This window comes from Phocoena sinus, chromosome 10, assembly GCF_008692025.1.
Source record: "Phocoena sinus isolate mPhoSin1 chromosome 10, mPhoSin1.pri, whole genome shotgun sequence".
Lineage (NCBI taxonomy): Eukaryota > Metazoa > Chordata > Mammalia > Artiodactyla > Phocoenidae > Phocoena > Phocoena sinus.
The window spans coordinates 18,317,160-18,338,971 of record NC_045772.1 but is presented as its reverse complement, the minus strand read 5'-3'; the positions used below and the strand labels follow the sequence as shown (position 1 = coordinate 18,338,971).

At 45.5% G+C, this 21,812-nt stretch overlaps 2 protein-coding genes across 3 annotated transcripts in view; both read right to left on the bottom strand.

Annotated features, from left to right (window-relative positions):
• NT5DC3 (5'-nucleotidase domain containing 3) overlaps positions 1-16,407 on the bottom strand; it is a 55,423-nt gene extending 39,016 nt beyond the window's left edge. For both annotated transcript variants that reach the window (XM_032646040.1, XM_032646041.1), the window contains exon 1: positions 16,145-16,407. In XM_032646040.1, coding sequence (XP_032501931.1) covers positions 16,145-16,355 — 211 coding nt within the window. In that variant the 5' untranslated portion in view covers positions 16,356-16,407. The remainder of the gene's footprint in view (positions 1-16,144) is intronic.
• A 2,238-nt stretch (positions 16,408-18,645) lies between these two features.
• Positions 18,646-21,812, bottom strand: part of LOC116761134 (putative tetratricopeptide repeat protein 41) — an 83,975-nt gene continuing 80,808 nt past the window's right edge. Inside the window, 3 exon segments of the mRNA XM_032646919.1 lie at positions 18,646-18,958; positions 18,960-19,298; positions 19,390-19,519. Coding sequence (XP_032502810.1) covers positions 18,652-18,958; positions 18,960-19,298; positions 19,390-19,519 — 776 coding nt within the window. The 3' untranslated portion in view covers positions 18,646-18,651.

Sequence of the window (21,812 nt, the reverse complement as noted above, 5' to 3'; positions counted from 1 at the left end):
ATGTACCTGAAACGACTCATCAGTAAACAAATACTGAAGGCAGGTGACTTCCTGGAGATAGGTACAAAACGTCCTGTAACGCACGCACACGAAAAGTGAACTGCCCACATCTTACTGCTAAAATTGAGCTATCTGTATTTTACTACTCTTCACGTTACTAAGGGCCACCTCCTGGCTCTGTCGTAAGAGCTAATATTTATTAAGCACTTACCACGTACTATATGCTCAGAAGCGCTTTCTATCACCTCATTTAATCCTTACGACAACCTCACGAGGCGAAGGCTCTACTATCCCCACGTGATGTATGCGGACACTAGAAGCACACAAATTATACAATTTGCTGAAGGACACACAACCACTAAACAGCAGAGCTGGGATTTGAACCTGGTAAGTCTGGCTTCAGAATCTGCGCTCTTAACGCTCTTCTCCAGGACTATGGGAATCAACAAGCATTTGAGACGGGGGCACTTATTTTCTCAATAAAATGGAGTCAATCCTTCCTCATTTCAGTGCTTACCATAGAGTCTACAATGCTTCCTCCTTCCCTTCTGCTCTCTTCTTTCTCACATTATCCACTTCTCAGGGGCCACGTGAAATACCCAAAAAGTACTGCTTTCACAAGGTGGCAACTCCAATCGGGGCACCGTGCCAGCCACAAAGACGTATTCTGAGGCTTTCAGAAGGCTCCTTATAGCTGTGAGGCTTGGATCCCTTTGAGAACCTAACAGAAGCCACAGAATCCTCTCCCCACAGAAAAACACAAATAAAATTCTGTGGAAAACTTCAGGAAGGTTGACCCCTGAAGCCTATTCATGGTCACCAGGTAAGATGCCAAGTTTCTCTCCCACTGACAACCTAGATATGACCAAGTCTACTGAAAATCCAAACAGCCAAGATTCACCAACAATTCCATTTCTTCTTAGTTTCCTTTGTCAAAATCAATGAGATAGTAACCTTGGGCTTTTTTTTTTTTTTTTTGCAACTAAGATCCATCTGAGGATAAGAAAGACAGTAACATTTCAAGAAACTTGAAGGCAGACAGTTCACAAGAACTAGTCCTCAGGAAGGGAGAAGCCAGTGGTCCTAAGCTCTTCGGCATCCAACACTGAAGACCATCTGGCCTTACATCATCAACGGGCCACCGAAGAGGATGTCATTTTCCGAATAGGACCACATGGCATTGTCTGTACGAAGTGAAGCAGGATCGCTTACAGAGTGACCAAAAGCTCTTCTTTCACAAATGACCTTTCCAAGGAAGTTCTCATGGCCTGGTGACCTTAGAAGTTTCTATTTAGAAAGGTGCTGACAGTGAAGTCTACGTCCCTTTCTGCTACCTGAGAAGAAGTTGTGAAGCCCTCAAGAAACACGACTGTGCTGGAACATGGTACTGACAGTCAGCACATCTCCAGAAGCTGCCCAGGAGTGTACTGCCCACTGGAGGGAAAGCTCAAGGTGTATCAATCACGTGAACATCATCACTGGAAAGCTTGCATGTTTAATTTGTCATCACTCGAAATAAACACAAGGAACACCAGCAGCTTAAAAGGATCTCAACATCCCATGCAATCACTTCAAAAAAGTGCTAAGGATAAACGCGAGTCATTACAAGGCAAAAGGAAAGAACGCCAACCATGCAGGGAAGTATGGTCTGTCTAAGCTGAGGACTCCAAGTATAAACAGAAGGGCCCTTGACTAGTCAGTTATGTACTTCCCCAAAGCAGACACAAGAGTGGGTACAAATTTAGAGAGCGAATTCCTTTTGCTCCTAACGGATGATGACAGCAAGATTACACAACGAGGACAAAGACATGGAGAGACAGCTCTGCCGCTCTGCCCAGAGCTCCGACCAGAGCTGGGTTCCAAGGCGGCCACCCTGAGCTGGGAGGTGAGCGCCTTTCCTGGGATCAGGCGGCAGACTGGGCGCCCCCTGCACTCGCACCAGCTTCCGGTTACCTGCTCATCCCACAGAGCACTAGGACACGCAGTGGACCCCTTACAGGAAACATCTGTAAGCTTCCTGGGGTTCTGTGCTTGCTTATTTTTATTGTGGTAAAACACGCATAACACAAAATTTACCATCTTAACCATTTTAAGTGTGCGGTGCAGGGGTATCAAGGTGATTCACACTGCTGTACGACCATCCCCACCGTCCAGCTTCAGAACTCCTAACATCTTGCGAAAGTGCAACTCCACACCCATTCCATTAAACACCAGCTCCCCATTCCTCCTCCCCCAGGCCCTGGCAACCACCCTTCTATGTTCTGTCTCTAGGAATGTGACTCCTCTAGGTACCTCGTATAAGGAGAATCATACAGTGTTTGTCTTTTGTGAGTGGCTCATTTTATTTAGCTTAGCATCTTCAAGATTCATTCATGTTGGAGCACGTGTCAGAAGTTCACTCCTTCTAAAGGCTAAAGAACATTCCACTGTATGTATGTCCACATTTTGTTTATCCATTCATCTGTGATGACACATGGACACTTCGGTTGCTCTCACCTGTTGGCTATTGTGAATAAAACTGCTATGCACGTGGATGGACAGATACCTCTTTGAGCCCCTGCTTTCACTTCTTCAGGGTATATACCCAGAAGTGGACTTGCTAGATCATATAGTAACCTGATTTTTAATTTTTTTTTTTTTTTTTTTTTTTTTTTTGCAGTACACGGGCCTCTCACTGTTGTGGCCTCTCCCGTTGCGGAGCACAGGCTCCAGACGCACAGGCTCAGCAGCCATGGCTCACGGGCCTAGCCACTCTGCGGCATGTGGGATCTTCCCGGACCGGGGCACGAACCCGTGTCCCCTGCATCGGCAGGTGGACTCTCAACCACTGCGCCACCAGGAAAGCCCCTGATTTTTAATTTTTTGAGGACACACCATACTGTTTTCCATAGCCACTACACCATTTTCTGTTATGTTGGTTTTTCGGTGAGTTTGTTTTTGTTTTTGTAAGGTCACCACAGAAGAATTCCTTCCTTGCCTCAACTTTATCTTTACTTCTGAGTATGAATGAAATCAGAACTTAGGTATAGAAGTCAGACATTTTTCCACCTATTCAAGGAAAGATTTTTAAACCATGTAAAGATCTGAGTTTGGGAAATACAATTTTGGTAAGTACTGTGTTCCCTGTAATGTTCAGAAATGCACAATGACTCTCCCTTAATAAAGGCCCCCAGACTAATGGAGCAGTGTGCGGGGACAGTGCCGAGTAGAAATCCATGGCCTGAGTCATGTCAAGGAATACTCCTAATGTCCTCAGAAAGGCAACATGACTGTCCCTCGGCCCTTGGGGACACCACACTGGGAAGCTCTAAAGGGATACACGCCCTACTCTCAGCACCGTCCCAGGAACAGGTCAGAGAGTCAGGAGGAGAGGCATAAGGGATGAGTCAGACCAACTGAGGTCCTCGAGGGAGCCTGTGGTAGGCAGTGACTGTGGGCCCTGGGCGTGTGTGCTACCCAGTGTGGCTGGGTCACCTCGTGCTGGCTCACATTCTCTCCTTCCAGGCACATGGGGAAGATTACAACCCCCGCTTCACCCCTAACCACCCCCAGTCCCACTCTGGCCAGCTCTGGCCAACAGATTGTGGGCAGAAGTGACACGAGTCACTTCCAGACCAGAGCACACTCCCTCCCCTGCTGTATCCAATCATGGACACATGTGCTATGGAGACACCACAAGATGGAGAAGACTGGAAGGCTAGGCCACCACATTGAGGGCAACTGCCCTGGAGAAGTGCCTGAGGCCCCAGGAAACTGCAGGAGTGAGAAATAAACTGTGGTTATAGCTGCTAATCCTAAACCACTGAGATTTTTGGTGTCGCTTGTCACTGCAGCATAAGCTAGCCTAACCTGACTGACACACCTTCTGTTTCTCCAGTATGCTCAACTGCTCTGGGAAACTGTCCCTCCCTAACATTCAGACTATGTGGTCCTGGGGAGGTTCTACTCCTGACTCTGGGAGGAGATGATGTGACCCAAACCTGGCCAAAGAGAACCCCTGAATTCCCTCACCAACACGATTCATTTGGGGCAGGCACCTCCAGCCAATTATCCTCATATGTCCCCTGTAGCCACAGAGAACCAATGAGGCCAATCAAGGAAATTTCTGGATTTATAAGGGAATTTCAAGAAAGAGACCTTCGTTTCTTCCAAACATGGACCTAAGAGGATATAAATCTGGAGATATGAGGGACCACCTCTAGCAACCTAAAAAAGAGGCCAGTGGGGAGGAGGGCAAGGTCAAGAGACGGAAAGGAGCCACCCAACGACATCAACTGAACTTGGATCAAGGCAAGCTTGAAGCTGGTACTACCTCTGGATTTTTCAACTGCACAAGCCCATAAAATATCTTTTCAATTTTTTGCTTAAATTAAATCAGTTTGACTCAGGCTTTTTTATTTTTATTGCTTGCAGCTGAAGGACTCCTCACTAAAAGTTCATTTCAAGGATATTCAGTCACTCAAAATTCTCACTGCCTACAAATTTCAACTTTTAACATGGCATCAAAGGCAGTCCCCACGTAGACTTCAGTCTGTCTTCCCAATCTTAAATCCTCCTTCATATGCCCTATTTTCAACAAGGTGGGCAATCTACGACTCTGTGTTCTCCAGAATATACTGTAATTGAATACTGATGAATAAAATTCCCCTGGAATAGTCTATCTCTCTAACTAAACACTGCTTAGCTATATGGAAAGGGTGTCAAGTGAGATGTTCCTTCAAACTATGCTGCAAAACAAACACCATGTGAATCAAAGAGTTCAGCTTTACTTCTAAATATTAAAAAGGTGGGAAAATATAGACTACTATTTACTTCATCTCAGGATAGAACATAACTTTCCAAATGTAAAAGCAATAGAATAAATCAAAACAGAAAAATATCAACAGATTTACAATATAAATATTTTAAACATCTGTGTATCAAAAAGTATCACAAATTTGGGGGCGAAGGATTATATTAGACAAAATTAAAAGATAAACAGCAAAGACAAATATCCTTAATGTAAAAAAAGAAAAAGCCAGGGCTTCCCTGGTGGCGCAGTGGTTGAGAGTCTGCCTGCCGATGCGGGGGACACGGGTTCGTGCCCCGGTCCGGGAAGATCCCACATGCTGTGGAGCAGCTGGGCCCGTGAGCCATGGCCGCTGAGCCTGCGCGTCCGGAGCCTGTGCTCCGCAACGGGAGGGGACACAACAGTGAGAGGCCTGCATACCGCAAAAAAAAAAAACAGAAAAAGCCATACAAACCCAATAAACAAAAAGATAAAGACTATATCTCACAAGAAAGGAAATTAAATGGCTAATAAACGTTCAACCATTCCAATTATTTTTTAAAAAATCAAACTAAAACAATTAGACAGGGACTTCCCTGGTTGCACAGTGGTTAAGAATCCGCCTGCCAATGCAGGGGAAAATGGGTTCTATCCCTGGTCCGGGAAGATCCCACAAGCCATGGAGCAACTAAGCCCGTGCACCACAATTACTGAGCCTGTGCTTTAGAGCCCACGAGCCACAACTACTGAGCCCGCGTGCCACAGCTACTGCAGCCCACACGCCTAGACCCCATGCTCCGCAACGAGAGAAGCCACCGCGATGAGAAGCCCACGCACCACAACGAAGAGTAGCCCCCGCTCGCCGCAACTAGAGAAAAGCCCGCATGCAGCAACAAAGACCCAATGCAGCCAAAAGCAAATAAATAAATAAATTCATTTTTAAAAAAACAAGACAATTAGACAGTTAAGAGTAGCTCTCTCTGAAAGGTGGGATTATCAATGGTTTTACTGTTTTTATTTCAGTTACACTTTTTTCTATTATAAGCTTGTGTCACTTGGGAAGAAAAGACACCATTTTTGTCCAATGAGACTACAGTGGTGTCTTCGTTGCTGTTATTTGTATGCAGTTTTCTTTGGGGGGTGGGGTTTCTACCCTTTTTGTTTTTAATGATAGAACATAGAGTGGGTGCTGGTGCTGGGAATGGGCAGCCTCACTCCTTGCTGTTTAATAAGAGTATAAATCAGTTCGAACTTTCCAGAAAGCAGGTGGCAATAAGTACCAAGAGATGCAGATAAAGATTTATACCCAAAGAATTCACTGCAGTTATATTAAAAAGCAAAACCTGGGGGAAAACATGCTCCATTTGGAGGCCCAAACATACACATCTCAGATATCTGAACTCAGGAACCAAACATGTTAACAGGAAAATGTTCAAACAGAAAAGCTGAAATGCACTTGAAAATCACTGAAGTTCAATTTTTTGGTAATGGAAAAGCCACAGTCCCAGAGACATTAAGATGTCGTTTTTCTTTAATTAATTAGACTTCTTCTTTTTGGAATATGCCGTAGACATCAAGCTGTTCTCCTAGAAAAAGAATATAAAGGTATGAAGCCCCTGAAGAAGAAAAGGAAGAAGAGAAAAATGGGAAAAAACCCTTTTTCCCAGAGAATTTTAGAGCTTCAAAAAACAGAAGAGGGCTTCCCTGGTGGCGCAGTGGTTGAGAGTCCGCCTGCCAATGCAGGGGACGCGGGTTCGTGTCCCGGTCCGGGAGGATCCCACGTGCCGCGGAGCGGCTGGGCCCGTGAGCCGTGGCCGCTGAGCCTGCGCGTCCAGACCCTGTGCTCCGCAGCGGGAGGCCACAACAGTGAGAGGCCCGCGTACAGCAAAAAAAAAAAAAAAAAAAAAAAAAAAAACAGAAGAAAAGCCTCCTTTTTGCCCCGTTTACAGTCAGCCCTCCATATCCTTGGGTTCCACATTCACGAATTCAACCAACTGCAGAATGAAAACATTCCCCCCCAAAATTTTTTTTCCAGAAAGTTCCAAAAAGTAAAACTTTCCCACATGCCAGCAACTATTTACACAGCCTTTACACTGTACTTACAACTATTCACACAACATTTACATTTATTAAGTATTACAAGTAATCTAGAGATGATTTAATGTATATGGGAGGATATGCTTAGGTTCTAAGCAAATACTATGCCATTTTATATAAGGGACTTGAGCACCCGTGGATTTTGGTGTCCTCGGGGTCCTAGGAATGACTATACTACCACAAAGCTTTCTTTGAATCTTCCCAGTTCTCAATGGACCAACAAGTTATCCTAGTGGCTAATATTATGTGCCTCTGCAATGTGCCAGGCGCCATATGAAGCAATGTGAATGGACCCCACTTAGCATGAGACACTAGTTATTATCCCCACTTTACAGGAGAAAAATGAAGATGAGACAAGGTTACCAGCTCAAGGTCACATTTCTTAGCTCGTGACATATTTCTACGTTCCTACATCAACAAAAGTTAGAGCAGATTTCAAATATTTATTTTCCATAATTTGATCAAATCTTAACTTCTGCTTATATTTCATAACACTCCTATATTTCATGAATATTAAGATTCAAAATATTTTATGAATTAGTCCATATTCACTTAACACAGATTCAAATTCTCTTTTTAAAGGTCACATGTAGATTGAAAACAAGGTTCAAGATTTCTTTTAGAAGTATACATATAGGGGCTTCCCTGGTGGAGCAGTGGTTAAGAATCCGCCTGCCAAGGCACGGGACATGGGTTAAAGCCCTGGTCCGGGAAGATCCCACATGCCATGGAGCAACTAAGCCCATGTGCCACAACTACTGAGCCTGCACTCTAGAGCCCGCAAGCCATAACTACTGAGCCCTGTGCCACAACTACTGAAGCCCGCGTGCCTAGAGCCTGTGCTCTGCAACAAGAGAAGCCACCGCAATGAGAAGCCCACACACCTCAACAAAGAGTAGCCCCAGCTCGCTGCAACCAGAGACAGCCCATGCAGCAACGAAGACCCAATGCAGCCAAAAATAAATAATTTTTTTTAGAAAAGTATACATATAGACTGAAAGTACATGAAAAATAAAAGTGTAGGGACTCGTATCTAAGGTGAAGCAGTATTTACATCTCCCCGACTGTTTCCACAAGTGAACTCAAGATTCCACAGCCAAATTTTAAACCTTAAACTTCTCATCTATAACTGTCAATTAAAAAATAACAAGAAAAAGACAAACCCCGCTATAGGCGATTTCTCTCTTAGCGAACTTCACCACGTTACAACTTCCTTCTGTGAAGTAACACTTGGGCAAAGGCCAGTCAGTTCTGCCACTGACAAATTTCACATTCTCTGAAAAATGTGAATCTGTTTTGGTGCAAATGATATGATAGGGAACAGTCTGACCACAACACAAGTTTCACATGTATATTTAGACTGTTGTTTCGTGCAAACAAATGTTATTGGATATGATTATGTCCACGTAATACTCTTTCTGCTGATAATTAGTTACAGTCAGGGAAAGAAAACTGAGGAGCAAGTGTGACTTGGGATCAGACAATTCATAAGAGCATACTACTATCAGACCTTACAGATTTTAAGACAGCTCTTTTTATACAGATGGCCAATAGGCACACGAAAAGATGCTCAACGTCGCTAAGTATCAGAGAAATGCAAATCAAAATTACAATGAGGTACCACCTTACATCAGTCAGAATGGCCATCATCAAAAAGTCTACAAATAATAAATGCTGGAGAGGGTGTGGAGAGAAGGGAACCCTCCTACGCTGTTGGTGGGAATGTAAATTGGTGCAGCCACTATGCAGAACAGTACAGAGGTTCCTTAAAAAACTAAAAATAGAATTACCATATGACCCAGCAATCCCACTCTTAGGCATATATCAGGAGAAAACCATAATTCAAACAGATACATGCACCCCAATGTTCACTGCAGCACTATTTACAATAGCCAAGACATGAAAAAAACCTAAAGGTCCATCAAGAGATGAAGGATAAAGATGTGGTACCTATATACAAGGAAATACTACTCAGCCATAAAAAGGAATGAAATAATGTCGTCGGCAGCAACATGATGCAACTAGAGGTGATCATACTAAGTGAAGCGAGTCAAAGATAAATACCACTCATATGATACCACCTATATGAGGAACCTAAGATATGACACACATGAACTTATCTATGAAACAGAAACAGACTCACACAGAGAGAGAACAGACCTCTGGTTGCCAAGGAGGGAGAGGGGTGGGGGAGGGATGGAGTGGGAGGCTGGGGTGAGCAGATGTAAGCAACTATACATAGAATGGATGAGCAACAAGGTCCTACTGTACAGCACAGGGAACCATAGTCATTATCCTGTAATAAACCATGATGGAAAAGAATGTTGAAAAAAACAATGTGTGTGTGTGTGTATATAGAGAGAGATATGGATATATAGACAGATAATTGAATCGCTTTGCTGTACGGCAGAAATTAACATAACATTGTAAAACAACTCTACTTCAATTAAAAAGAATTTTTTAATAAAATAAAAGCAACTATTTTTAGCCAGAAACTGTTTTCCCCAGTATCTCCAAAACCCGTTCAGCTGTTACCCACTTTTACTTCTGCAACAACCCAATGAAAGACGCCAAGATGAAACCAAGTATCTAAGGCATCCTATCCTTTTCTCCACGAAGGTGAACATCTATGGCGTTCCCTGCCCAGCACGCCCCAACCCTCAGATAAGCAATGGCCCTTCCCCATCTCTGAACACACACATTCTGGGCTCTTCCAGGACACTGCCCCACCCCTCCAGCCACAGCTGTCCAGACTAGAACACCTGACTTGCACTGGGCCACTTCCGGGGTCCCACCTCAAGCCAGGATAAACCAGAGTCCTTCCCTCATTTCTCTGTCTTTACTATATAGCTTTATTGAGGCACAAATGATACATAACAAGTTGCACACAGAGCATACAGTTTGATGAGGTTCGACATACATACACACCTACAAAGCCATCATCAAAATAAAGATGATAAGAGCACATCTAGCGTCTCCAAACATTTCCTCACACCTTTTTTTGAATCCCACCTCTCCCTCAGTCCCTCGATCCCCACCCATCCCCAGGCAACTGCTGTTCTTTTCAGTCAGATTCTTTTGCATTTTCTAGAACTTTATATAAATGGGAATCATACAGTGTGTAATATGTTTGTAAATTGATTTTCCCACTTACTAAACCCTCAGGAATTTTTTCAATAAGCACCCACTATGTGCCAGACACTGTACAGAGGCTTGTACAGGGATTATTAAAAAATAATAATAATAAAGCAAAGGCAGGCAGTGGGGAAGACCAAGAAATATCGCTCTGACAGTTGGAGACAAGAGGAACTTAACACCGGGCTGGGCGGAAGTCATTCTACTGCGTTTATTCATCTCAAAAGAAGCTTTCATTTTTCCCAGACTTTGGATATTTTGCACCATCTCCAGGGAAAAGCAACCTATGACAAATAGAATTAGTCATCCAAATAATTAATAATACACATGACATTTATACTACTCCCACTAAAAGTTAAACTTATATCTTACTACCTTGTAATATCTGTAATTCTGACTGCTGCATAGAAATCCATCAGGCTTCCTAAAGTTCCAAACATAAAATTATATGCAACTGCACTTGAAACAAAATTATATACAGTAATGGTTTAATGACACCCTAATCTTAAGTCATTTAATAAAAAACAAACAACTGTTCAAAAGAAAAGTACATTTGTTTCAAGGGAAAATCTTAGAAAATTTAGTCATATCAAAAGATCAAATACTAGGCAAAACTATTTCTCATCAAAGCATAGAGGAAATAGAGAAGAATAAATATCAGTGCCTTCCATATGCCATGCACTGCTTCCCTCCACTTTGAACCAGCAGAACCACATGTGGCCTCCTGTGGTCAGGACCAAGTACCAACAAGGGATATCAACAAACACGAGTGAATGTAAAAGCGAGCTTCCAAAAATAATGAAGTCAAAGGGGAGAGCTGGGATGACACACCATCACCATCTTCTTGGAATTACCTACTCTGTGACTCAGGCCATCCAAAATAAAAACTGGCAGCCTTGTGATCACATGGCAAACTCAAGCAGGTGCCAGGTGGCCACTAGCAAGGGCTATGGAAAAGGGATTCCTTCTCCAAGCAGAGGACTGGACTCCATGACCTCTAGAGGCCCCTCTGGCTCTCCATTTTAGGAACTTCTCTCCTACGTGAAAATTATTATGTGGCATGTTTCTCCCTTAAGCCCTTTTGCTATTTTTTCCTATAGCCATGGATCATCAGTATCACACACCTAAACAAAAGATTTCTAAAGAATGTGTCAGGCTACGTTCTAAGATACACAGAAAGGAATAAAAATAATACAAACAACACCCACAGCCCCACCATGCAGCTTAGGAACTAAACCCTCTAAGATGTCACCTGCATTCTCCTCCTGCAGGGGGCGGGGGTAACCACTACCCTGATTTGGGTGTATAACATTCTTCCTGCATTTCTTTAGACTTTGACCACATGCATGTGTATCCCTACAAGTGATCTACAGTATGTTTTGTGTTTTCAAATATTTTATAATTAGCATATGTCTGCAACTTGCTTTTTTCCACTCAGTCTTCCTTTTGTGAGACTCATCCATGTTGACTGATATATAAGCACAGCTTAAGTTCGGAAGTCAACATACATCCTCTACTGAAGGCCCAGTTAGTAAACACTGTGGGCTGTGCGAGCCATACAGTCTCTGCTGCACCTGCTCAACTCTGACATCATAGCACAAAAGGAGCAAAAAAATATATACATGGAAACGAATGAGTGTGGCTGTGTTCCGATAAAACCTAACTAGAGGCTAGATTTGGTCCGTGGACTGTAATTTGCAACTCTTCCCATAGTAAACATTATTTCCTTTCAATGCCATTTCGGTACTTGTCTGATACTCATACTTGCTGGTTTTCTTTGGTTTGCATTTGCCCGAGACGCCTTCTCCCATTCTGTTAACTTCAACCTTTTCTACATCTTTGTTTCGGGGTGTATCTCTTTAAACAGCACCTAGCTAGACTGTGTTTCTTATATCTGATCTGACGATCTTTTAATCTGAGTTTATCATGATCACCGATATATTTGGAATTATTTCCACCATCATCCTTCATGATATTTCCTGCTTTTTCTCAATTTCTCTTACCTCCTCTCCTGCTCTCTTTCGGACTGATTTCTATATTGTCAATGTATGTTTAGATTTACTCACAGGTCTACCAATTTCTTTGCTCTCCCTTTGGGGCTAGGTTGAAGGTCTATTCATCCAGGAGGAGTTTGCATTTGCTTCTATCAGGAATCCCTGGATGCTATCACCAGATACATAAATATTACATGAAATCTCAAGTTAAAAAAAAAAAGGAACAAATTCCAAGTGAGGGACATTCTACGTAGTATGTGAGCAGTACGCCTCAAAACTGTCAAGGTGGGCTTCCCTGGTGGTGCCGTGGTTGAGAATCTGCCTGCTAGTGCAGGGGACATGGGTTTGGGCCCTGGTCCAGGAAGATCCCACATGCCGCAGAGCAACTAAGCCCGTGCACCACAACTACTGAGGCTGCGTTCTAGAGCCTTCAAGCCACAACTACTGAGCCTGCGTGCCACAACTACTGAAGCCCGAGCACCTAGAGCCTGTGCTCTGCAACGAGAAGCCACCGTGATGAGAAGCCTGCGCACCGCAACGAAGAGTAGCCCCTGCTCGCCACAACTATAGAAAGTCCACATGCAGCAACAAAGACCCAACACAGCCAAAAATAAATAAAAATTAAAAAAAGAATTGTTTTAAAAAAGGAAAAAACTGTCAAGGTCATGGTAAATAGGGAAACTCTAAGACACTGTCACAGCCAAGAGAAGCCCAAGGAGACATGATAACTAAATGCAGTGTGCTATTCTGGATGGGACCTTGGAGTAGAAAAGGACACTAGGTTAAACACTAAGGAATTCTGAATTAAATATGGACTTTGGTTAATACTGATACATACCAACAATGTATCAATATTGGTTAACTGGGACAAATGTACCTAAAGGGTTCAGCACCCAATTCCGATGTGAGTTTTCTCCCCAGGCCACCAATTCTTCGACACAGCAGGGTGTCCTACAACACAACTCACTTCTGACACCTCCTGGGGAGAACATCAGATCCTACAGGCTACAGGCTCAGTCCCACAAGACTGCCCCCTGCCCAACTTCAGTTCCAAGTCCAGCTGGTCACCTGTGCCTCTGACAGACCGGCTACAGACTGGAGGTTCCACTGACCCCCCTCCACGGGGTCAATTAATTTACTAGAGTGGCTCACAGAACTCAGGGAAACATTTTACTTTCTAGATCACTGGTTTACTATAAAAGGATACAACTCAGGAAGAGCCACATGGAAGAGATGCAGAGGGCACAGTACATGGACAGGGCAAGGAATTTCCATGCCCTCTCTGGGTGTACCACTCTCCCCAAATCAATCTCCACGTGTTCACCAACACAGAAGCCCTCAGAACCCCATCCTTCTGGGTTTTTATGGAGTCATTTACGGAATCTTCATTACACAGGGAAAGATTAAATCATTGGCCATCGGCAATCGATTCAATCTCCAGCCCCTCTCCCCTCCCCGAGGGGTGCGGGTCAGAAGACACGAAGTGCCAACTCTCTAATCACAGGGCTGGGTTCCCTGGCATCCAGGCCCCACCCTGTGGCTGCCCTGAGGTATTCCGAAAGTCACCTAATTAAAATAACAAAAGACACCTTTATCATCTCTGTACTGTACTTAGGAAATTCCAAGGGTTTTAGGAGCTCTCTGCAGTATTTCTGATTATAAATCTCAATATCACAGTCCCATAGTCATGAGAGAGGAAAAACTGCATATGGGGTTTAGAGAAACATGCAATTTTCCTGTAAATCTAAAACTGATCTAAAAAATACAGTTTATTTAAAAAAACTTTTTAAAATTTTGAAAAAAAAAACAAAAAAAGAGGGTGGGAGAGAAAGGGTAAAACAAAGAGTAAAAATCATCTCTTTCCTGAGCAGGCTTCATTCTGGGAACCTCTTCAAAGAGAAGACACCTGAAGGGATTGTTTAGATTAAGGCAAGAGATCAAACACCAGAAAGCAATAATCAGGAAGGGAGAAAACAAAATTCTTTTGTCCTCTAGTAAACGAAGAAAACCTGTATATTTTTTTATGAGCATCAGTACTTCTGAGCCCTCACTCCTACGAACACAGTGTCAAGCATTTCCTGCATCCCCTGGGACCGTTATTTATCTTCCCCAAGCTGGACTGTCACTTATCTGTTTACCAGCCTCCCCATCCGTGCAACTCGGGTCCCTCTTGCTTGGCCTGGACAGGCGCTCAGCCACTGTGGGCCCCTCCCTCTCACATGCGTCCATCTGTGAATCAACAGCTTTTAAGCCCACTGGTACGTGCTTAATAAATGCTTGGTGAATGAATGCAAGTTGGGCATGTGTACAGACTTCAGCTAAAGGAGGGCAGGGGTGGTGCAGCCCCAGATAGGGTGAAGGAAAAAAGTCCCTGAGTTCTCAGGGGTGAAACAGGGACTACGTGGGCATGTGCTGGGGGCGTGGAGACAGGATGGGGCACCCCGGCATACTGATTCTCAGACCCGTAACACTTGAAAAGGCTCCCATATTATTTAGTTCAGTGGCTTCACTCTACAGAAAGAAGACTAAAGAGATTAGGTGGCTTGTTCAGCACCACATGTGGCACTGCCCTAAGCTAAAGGAGACCTAGACCCTACTGCTAACTAACTCACCTCCACCGTTACTAAGTGTGTCTTTATTTAATAACCAGCCGCAATAGCTACTGTCTCCTGAGCATCTGCTGGATGCTGAACCCACACTAAAAATCCTCACTTTATCCCCACATTACAGTTGGAAAACTCAGGTCAGAGAAGAGTAACTTGCCACCAAAGTCACAGAGCTAACAAATCTCAAAATCTCCCTCAAGCTGTCCTACTCCAAAATCCCCCTGGGATTATCCCACACCAAAGGCCAACTCTGGCCTGAAGCTGATCTTTATCACCCAACCCTTCAACTGTCTCCTTTGCCAGGCACTGTTCTAAACACCTTTGATGGATGGACTCGCTCATTCCTCACCACAACCCTATGATGTTGGTATCACCAGCATCCATTCCCATTTTACAGATGAGTAAACTGGAGCTCTGTGATGTTCCCAGAGTCTCACAACCTGCAGCAGCAAACCTTGTCTGTAAAATGTGATTCTACCAAATGTTCTCTCCACCAAATACTCTCTCCCTATCTCTCCACGCCACCTCTACCACCACCACCCCCCCAAAAAATATATCAGTATAAAAATTTCTATTCTAAATCTTCCCTGAAAAAAGCAGCACCAATGGACTATCACTGGCCCTTTACACCAGTTCCCAAACGGTCAGCTGCTACTGCAAGGCAGTGCAGGAAACAGGACAATGGGTTAGGGGCTGAGACAGACCCGAGGTCAAAGTGTGACCTTGGCCAGGCTTCTTAAACTTGAGTCTGGCCTGTCTCATCTCTAAGATGGGCATGTGGCACTTCCTTCCTAGGTATGGGGAAGAATTCAGGGAGACAATTTATGTGTCTGACATTAGTATTTACTGGGTCCTCTTTGCGTCCCTCCCTGTTTCCCTAACCAACAATCAAACCAAGCTCATTTTATGTTCATCTGACCACTAAGTGGTCACTCCCTGGAATCACCTCCTCGCTGAGGTTAGTAGATAACTCAGAACACTCCCAACCGAACCCCTCCAATTTCAAGAGCAGCAAATCCTACCCCATCCCCTAAAACAAAGAAGGAAAATAAATCAGCCTCCGGACACTGCCACCTGCCCAGCAGCGGAATCCACGGTAACCCGCCGCCTGCCGGACTCCGGCGGTTACTATTATTGTTGTTTATTAATAACAATACCGAACGGTGCCTGGGGGTGACCGTCTCCCAAGTGATGTCCGTGGAACCCCCAGGAGAGCCCAAAGCGCTTCCGATGCAGATTTCTGGCTAAAAATCCCAGGAATTTATAAAACGGCTTTCCCGATAGGAGAAAGGCAAGAGTTGTAAAGTTTCTGGAGGCGCATTTTTCCGCGTTTCCCGGAAATCGCACTGCAGAGGCGATGTCGCCCGTGGTTGGGGACAACCGCGGGTCACGATGGGGGGGCTCTGGAGGTCAGCAGCGGACCCACGCGGGTCCGAGGGTGCCGGCTTCCCCGATGGCCATATGGGACGGGACCTGGCGCCCCAGCCCGGCGGGGAGGGGCCTCCCCACGTACCGAGGGTGCGACAGGGCGCAGCCTCACTCACCTGCCGTGCTCCTCTTCGCCTCCCGGTAGCGCTCCCAAAGGTAGCGCTTCATGTCCGGGGCGGTCCCAGGTGCTGTGCATAAGGACCGTGCGGGGCCCGCGCGCGACCGCCCCCGAGCCGCAGTCCGGCAGCCGCTCCGCAGGGCCGCCACCGCCCTTGCACCAGCCCCACGAGCCGCCGCCGCCGCCGCCGCCGCCGCCGCCGTAGCCATGCCTGCCGCTGCCCGCCGCGAGAGGCGCCGGCAGGTAGGTGCTCTGCCAGCGTTCTGCTCGCTCGGCGGGACGTCCCTACGTAGGAGCACGTGGGGGCGCGGCCCGCCCCCCTCCGGCCGCCTCGGGGGCGGTGCCTTGGCGGGGCGGGGTCCTGGCGGGGAGGTGTCTTGGCGGGGCGGGGCCTTGGAGGGGCGGGGCCTAGGCCGGGCCCGGTGTGGGCGGGGCAGCAAGGGCCTGGGCACCCCGGGCAGTCGCGGCCACGCGCGGAGCCTGCTACAGCCGCTTCTTGACCGTGTGGCGCGCCAAGGTGGCTGTGCGGTGGCGCGAACGTCCCGTCAGCAAAGGTCACGTGGAATAGGATGACTCTGCTGGCCCTGGACCATGAGACTTGACCCTGGGGCCACCCGCCGAGCTCCGCAGCACCTTCCTCCCGCCGTCTGTGACCGTCCCCCCAACCCTGGCTGTACTGACATGGTGTTTGTGACTCCGGCTCCAGGAGGCGACCTCTCCGCATTAATGGCCTCAGCAGTCTGCACCTCCCCTTGATCGCGGGGTCGGGTCTGGGACGTCCCCTGGCCCCTGGCTTGGATCCTTCCAGTCCCACGGATGAGCCAGCAGCTGGGACCAGGACCCACACGTGGTCTGATGTGCCTGAAGGGCACCCCGACTGCACAGCCTGGAAGGCCAGTGCCCTTCCCGAGATTTCTGCCTCGCGAGGGAGGCCCTCGGGACACCACTCCCCCTGCTCATGCCCAAGCTGACCAGCACGGTGCACCTGTCTTCTCTCAGACCTGCGAGGCTGCACCCGTTCTGAGCGTTGTGATTCCACCAAAGCCAAATAAACAGCAACCCCCACCACGCAACATTTCTGTGTGGACTAAGTCAGACTTGGCTCCTGCGGGAAAGTCTGATGCGGCCCACCCAGAACCCGTCTGGGAATCATTGGACTGCGAGAGCTTGCCGAGCTACCCCGTGGTTACGGTGGAGCAGGGCGCTGGTGGAGTGCAATGAATAACCCTCAAGGCTGGTTGTCTGCCTGGGAGACCACACTGCCATCTGTGCAATAGGTGGGGCACGATTTAAGACAAATAACCCAAAGCATTAGTGTATGCTTAAGTTGTGGGCTGGAGGCATCAGGAGATGTTTTCATGGAAAAAGGTGGGCTCTGGGTTAGACCATGACAGACAGTAACTACTATTTATTGAAGGCTTGCAATGTGCATTTTCTCATGCAGTCCTCTCAGTAATCCTAAAAAGTAAGCACCATAATTTCTCCCATTTTATAAGTGATGGAACTAAAGCTAAGAGAAGTGACATAGCATTCATATATATATATATATTTTATTTTATTTATTTTTGGCCGCATTGGGCCTTCGTTGCTGCGCGGGGGCTTTCTCTAGTTGCGGCGAGCAGGGGCTACTCTTTGTTGTTGTGCGCAGGCTTCTTATTGCGGTGGCTTCTCTTGTTGCAGATCCCAGGCTCTAGGCGCACAGGCTTCAGTAGTTGTGGCACATGGGCTCAGTAGTTGTGGCTCACGGGCTTAGTTGCTCCACGGCATGTGGGATCTTCCCAGACCAGGGCTTAAACCCGTGTCCCCTGCATTGACAGGCAGATTCTTGACCACTGTGCCACCAGGGAAGCCCAACATAGCATTCTTAAAGTCACACAGCTGAGCCCATTCTTCCACTTGGATTCCTAAAGTAGGTAGGATTTAGTTGGGTGATAAGAGAGAAAGAAGCCAGTAAGTAATCCTCAACAGTTAATAGGTAATATCTTACAAATCACTGACAAAAGAGAGGCAATTACAATGTTTAAAACAGATATGGTATCAAATCCATGGACTCTAGTACTTTAAACTTACTTTATAGTTTTAGTACCACAGAAATATTAATCACTTAAAAATTGTTCTTTTTAGCTATAATCTGTTAAAATATTTTAAGTGGCTAAAAAATAAATAAAATCCCAATAACCTTGGTTATCACCTTGATTATTTTCTTGATTAGAAAATATCTCATCAAAGAGTTCTAAATAGGGCTTCCCTGGTGGCGCAGTGGTTGAGAGTCCGCCTCCCAATGCAGGGGACATGGGTTCGTGCCCCGGTCCGGGAAGATCCCACATTCCGCAGAGCGGCTGGGCCCATGAGCCATGGCTGCTGAGCCTGCGCCTCCAGAGCCTGTGCTCTGCAACGGGAGAGGCCACACAGTGAGAGGCCCGCATACCGAAAAAAAAAAAAAAAGAGTTCTAAATAAAGACAAGTAGAAAAAAATTACTGACACAGAAGAGCCCATGATAATTTTTATTCTTTATTAGTATCATTTGAGGACTTCATCAATTTTGTTTCAAACTGAGATCTTCTCTGCAAAAAACACTTCTGAGAAATTGAACTGTAATCTGGGCTATGAAAAAGCCACTTCTCTGAGATGAGCTCAGATAAGGATTCCCAGGGATTATTTGTGCTAAGAGACCCTAGCAGGGGATGCTGGTAAACTGGGGTAATTTGGCGTTTTTCACTCTCGCTTTTAGCTGACAAAATCCTTTGCCGTGAAAGCTTTACTGCACCATCCATTTTACCCAAAGATAAAATCTTAGAGGAACAATCTTTCATGCCATATTGCAACATTACTTTGTGTCTTCAGTCAGGTCTTTTCCTCAGCAGAAACGGAAATAATGGGTCTCAAGAACTTTTTCCCTTGTCCTGAAGCATATTTTGATTTATCTGAAATTGTATGAGGCACCAAGTCCAAGCTTTTAGCCCCCTGTAGCTTATCTGCCCTGGTGCACACTGCCAAGCTCACTGTGTCGGAACTCTGAGCGCTGTGATAGTTTAACTTGATCAAGTGCTCCCATAATGAGGCGCCATTCCTGGGACCCTCAGAATATTGCTGGCTCATGCCTTGAGGCCAACATCTCCTACCCCGGATCCACTCAGTGTCCCTCAGGAGGCTGCAAAGGATCAAAAGTTGTCAAGAGGTCATTTATAGAACATGAATAACCTGAAGCCTATTTCTTGTTGAGACATAGAATAGAAACTCACTGCAGGATCCCACTGATCGATGAATGAGAAGATCCCAGGTAGGTGGCCCTTAAATCAAGTGATCTGTACAAATAGCCCACAGCCTCCATCATGACTTGATGACAAGAGTCACTTATCAATAATTGACCTGCTGGATATTTGAAAATAAGAATATTAGAAATTTTTAAATGACTCCTGGCTTCACACATCTAAAAGGATAAAAAACATTTATAAAAGGCGGCATTGGAACATCACCTGTTGTAGTATTCCTGACAAAAACAATTGACCTGAGTCTAATTATCAAAAAACAGATACAGGGCTTCCCTGGTGGCGCAGCGGTTGAAAGTCCGCTTGCTGCTGCAGGGAACACGGGTTCGTGCCCTGGTCCAGGAAGATCCCACATGCCGCGGAGCGGCTGGGCCCGTGAACCATGGCCGCTGAGCCTATGCGTCCGGAGCCTGTGCTCCGCAACGGGAGAGACCACAACAGTGAGAGGCCCGCGTACCGCAAAAAAAAAACAGATACAAACAAGCACATTGGGGCAGGGAGGGTAGGGTAGAAACTGACTTAGGCTCTTCAAAACTGTGTCATGAAAGGCAAAACAAGCCCTACTTAAATGTTCTAGACTAAAGGAGACGACCAAATGCAGTGGAAGATCCTCAACAGAATTCTGGATCAAAAAGCAAACAGCTATAAAGAACATTTACTGGGAGGGACACTTGGGAACATTTGCATATGGATTGTACATTAGATAATACTCTTATGTAATGGTTAAATTTCCTGGGTTTGATCATTGTACTGTGGTTATGTAGGGGAATGTCCTGTTCTCAGAAGACACATGCTGAAGTATTTAGAGATAAAAGTGTCACATCTGCAACTAACTTTCAAATAGTCCAGAAAAAATATATATATGTATGCATGTGTGTGTGTATATGAAAGAAAACATAAGTATGACCAAAGTGTTAACAGCTGGTGACTAAAGATAAAGGGTATATAGGTGTTCATTATACAGTGTCATGTGCCATTGTCAATAATTTAATGTAATTCTCTAAAATGTGTGAAAAGTAAAAAAAAAATTACAGTCAATTTGCAAGTGGCACTCATTTACTCATTTTACCCACTTACAAGACTGCTTTTTTAAAAATATTTATTTATTCATTCATTCTTCACTGCCACGTGCCGGATCTTTTAGTTGCAGGATCTTTTAGTTGCTGGACCTTTAGTTGCCGCATGTGGATCTAGTTCCCTGACCAGGGATCAAACCCCGGTCCCCTGCATTGGGAGTGTGGAGTCTTAACCACTGGACCGCCAGGGAAGTCCGTACATTACTACTTTTAAGGGGCTAAATTTATACCATTGATTATAAACATAATGTAAGGCCGGTGCATGTAGGGCATCAATCTGGATACATGATAAGGGACTGCTGGGTATTTAAAGGTAAAAAACACTGGCAGATGACCCAGCCAGCATCCCTGTATTAATATTAATAATAATAAACACTGCAAATTAGCTGAGTACTATCTATCAGGCTTGTGTTATCCTGCAAGGTATAAACTATCATCACTTGTCTTTTATTTTTGTCATTTATTCTTTTTAATAGGATGCATATCCACATGATTCAAAAATGAAAATGTATAAAGGTATGAAGTAAAAACTGTCTCTCCCATCTTGGTCTTCATCTGTGCAGTCTTCTCCTAAAACGTGTATCCTTCCAGAGAATTTTTTGTGCATGTTCATTGACTTTTAAAGATGAGAAAACTGAAAGAGGTCAAGTAAGTCACTCCAGTTTGTGGTAGAACGATCCTGGGTCAGCCTCATCCATGAGCCCATGCCCTTTACTGCTATGCTAGGCTGCCTCATCCCCCCATACCGGATCGTCCTTCTGAGGATCCACGCTACGGCTTCTGTTTGCAGAGCTGTTCTCTCTTGTAGCTCTGCTTCATGGGTCATAGCACAGATCTCACATTGCCCACAGCTCCTGCTGAAAAGCTGAAGGGGAGTTCCAGCTGTTGGCTCCACTTAGCAATCAGGGGCTATTTTTCTTCTGTGTGAATTATTTTCATGACTCTCTATGAGGTTCTCAGTTGCCCCAACATAACTCAGCAGAAAGCACTTGTGAATTACCCAGCTTGGGATGACCATGTAGCATTGGCCTTAACAGGCCTTAAAAGGTAAAGTGGGGAAGAATAGAGTCAGAATGTCTCAGGTCTGGCTAGGCAGGAACTCATTCTCAGAGTTCCTCTGCATGCCAGTAACCAGGCCTGCAGACTGTTCGTTCTGCCTGAAGGCCCTTTAAGAGGCTCTGACTTGCTGGGAGATTGAGACTGTCACCCAGACCAGCTGCTGATGCCCTTGACAGACACTATTTCATGCCTGTGCTCCCCACACTACCTCTTGGCCACACACCATGGCACCCTCATGAACCATCTGGACCTGTACTGATA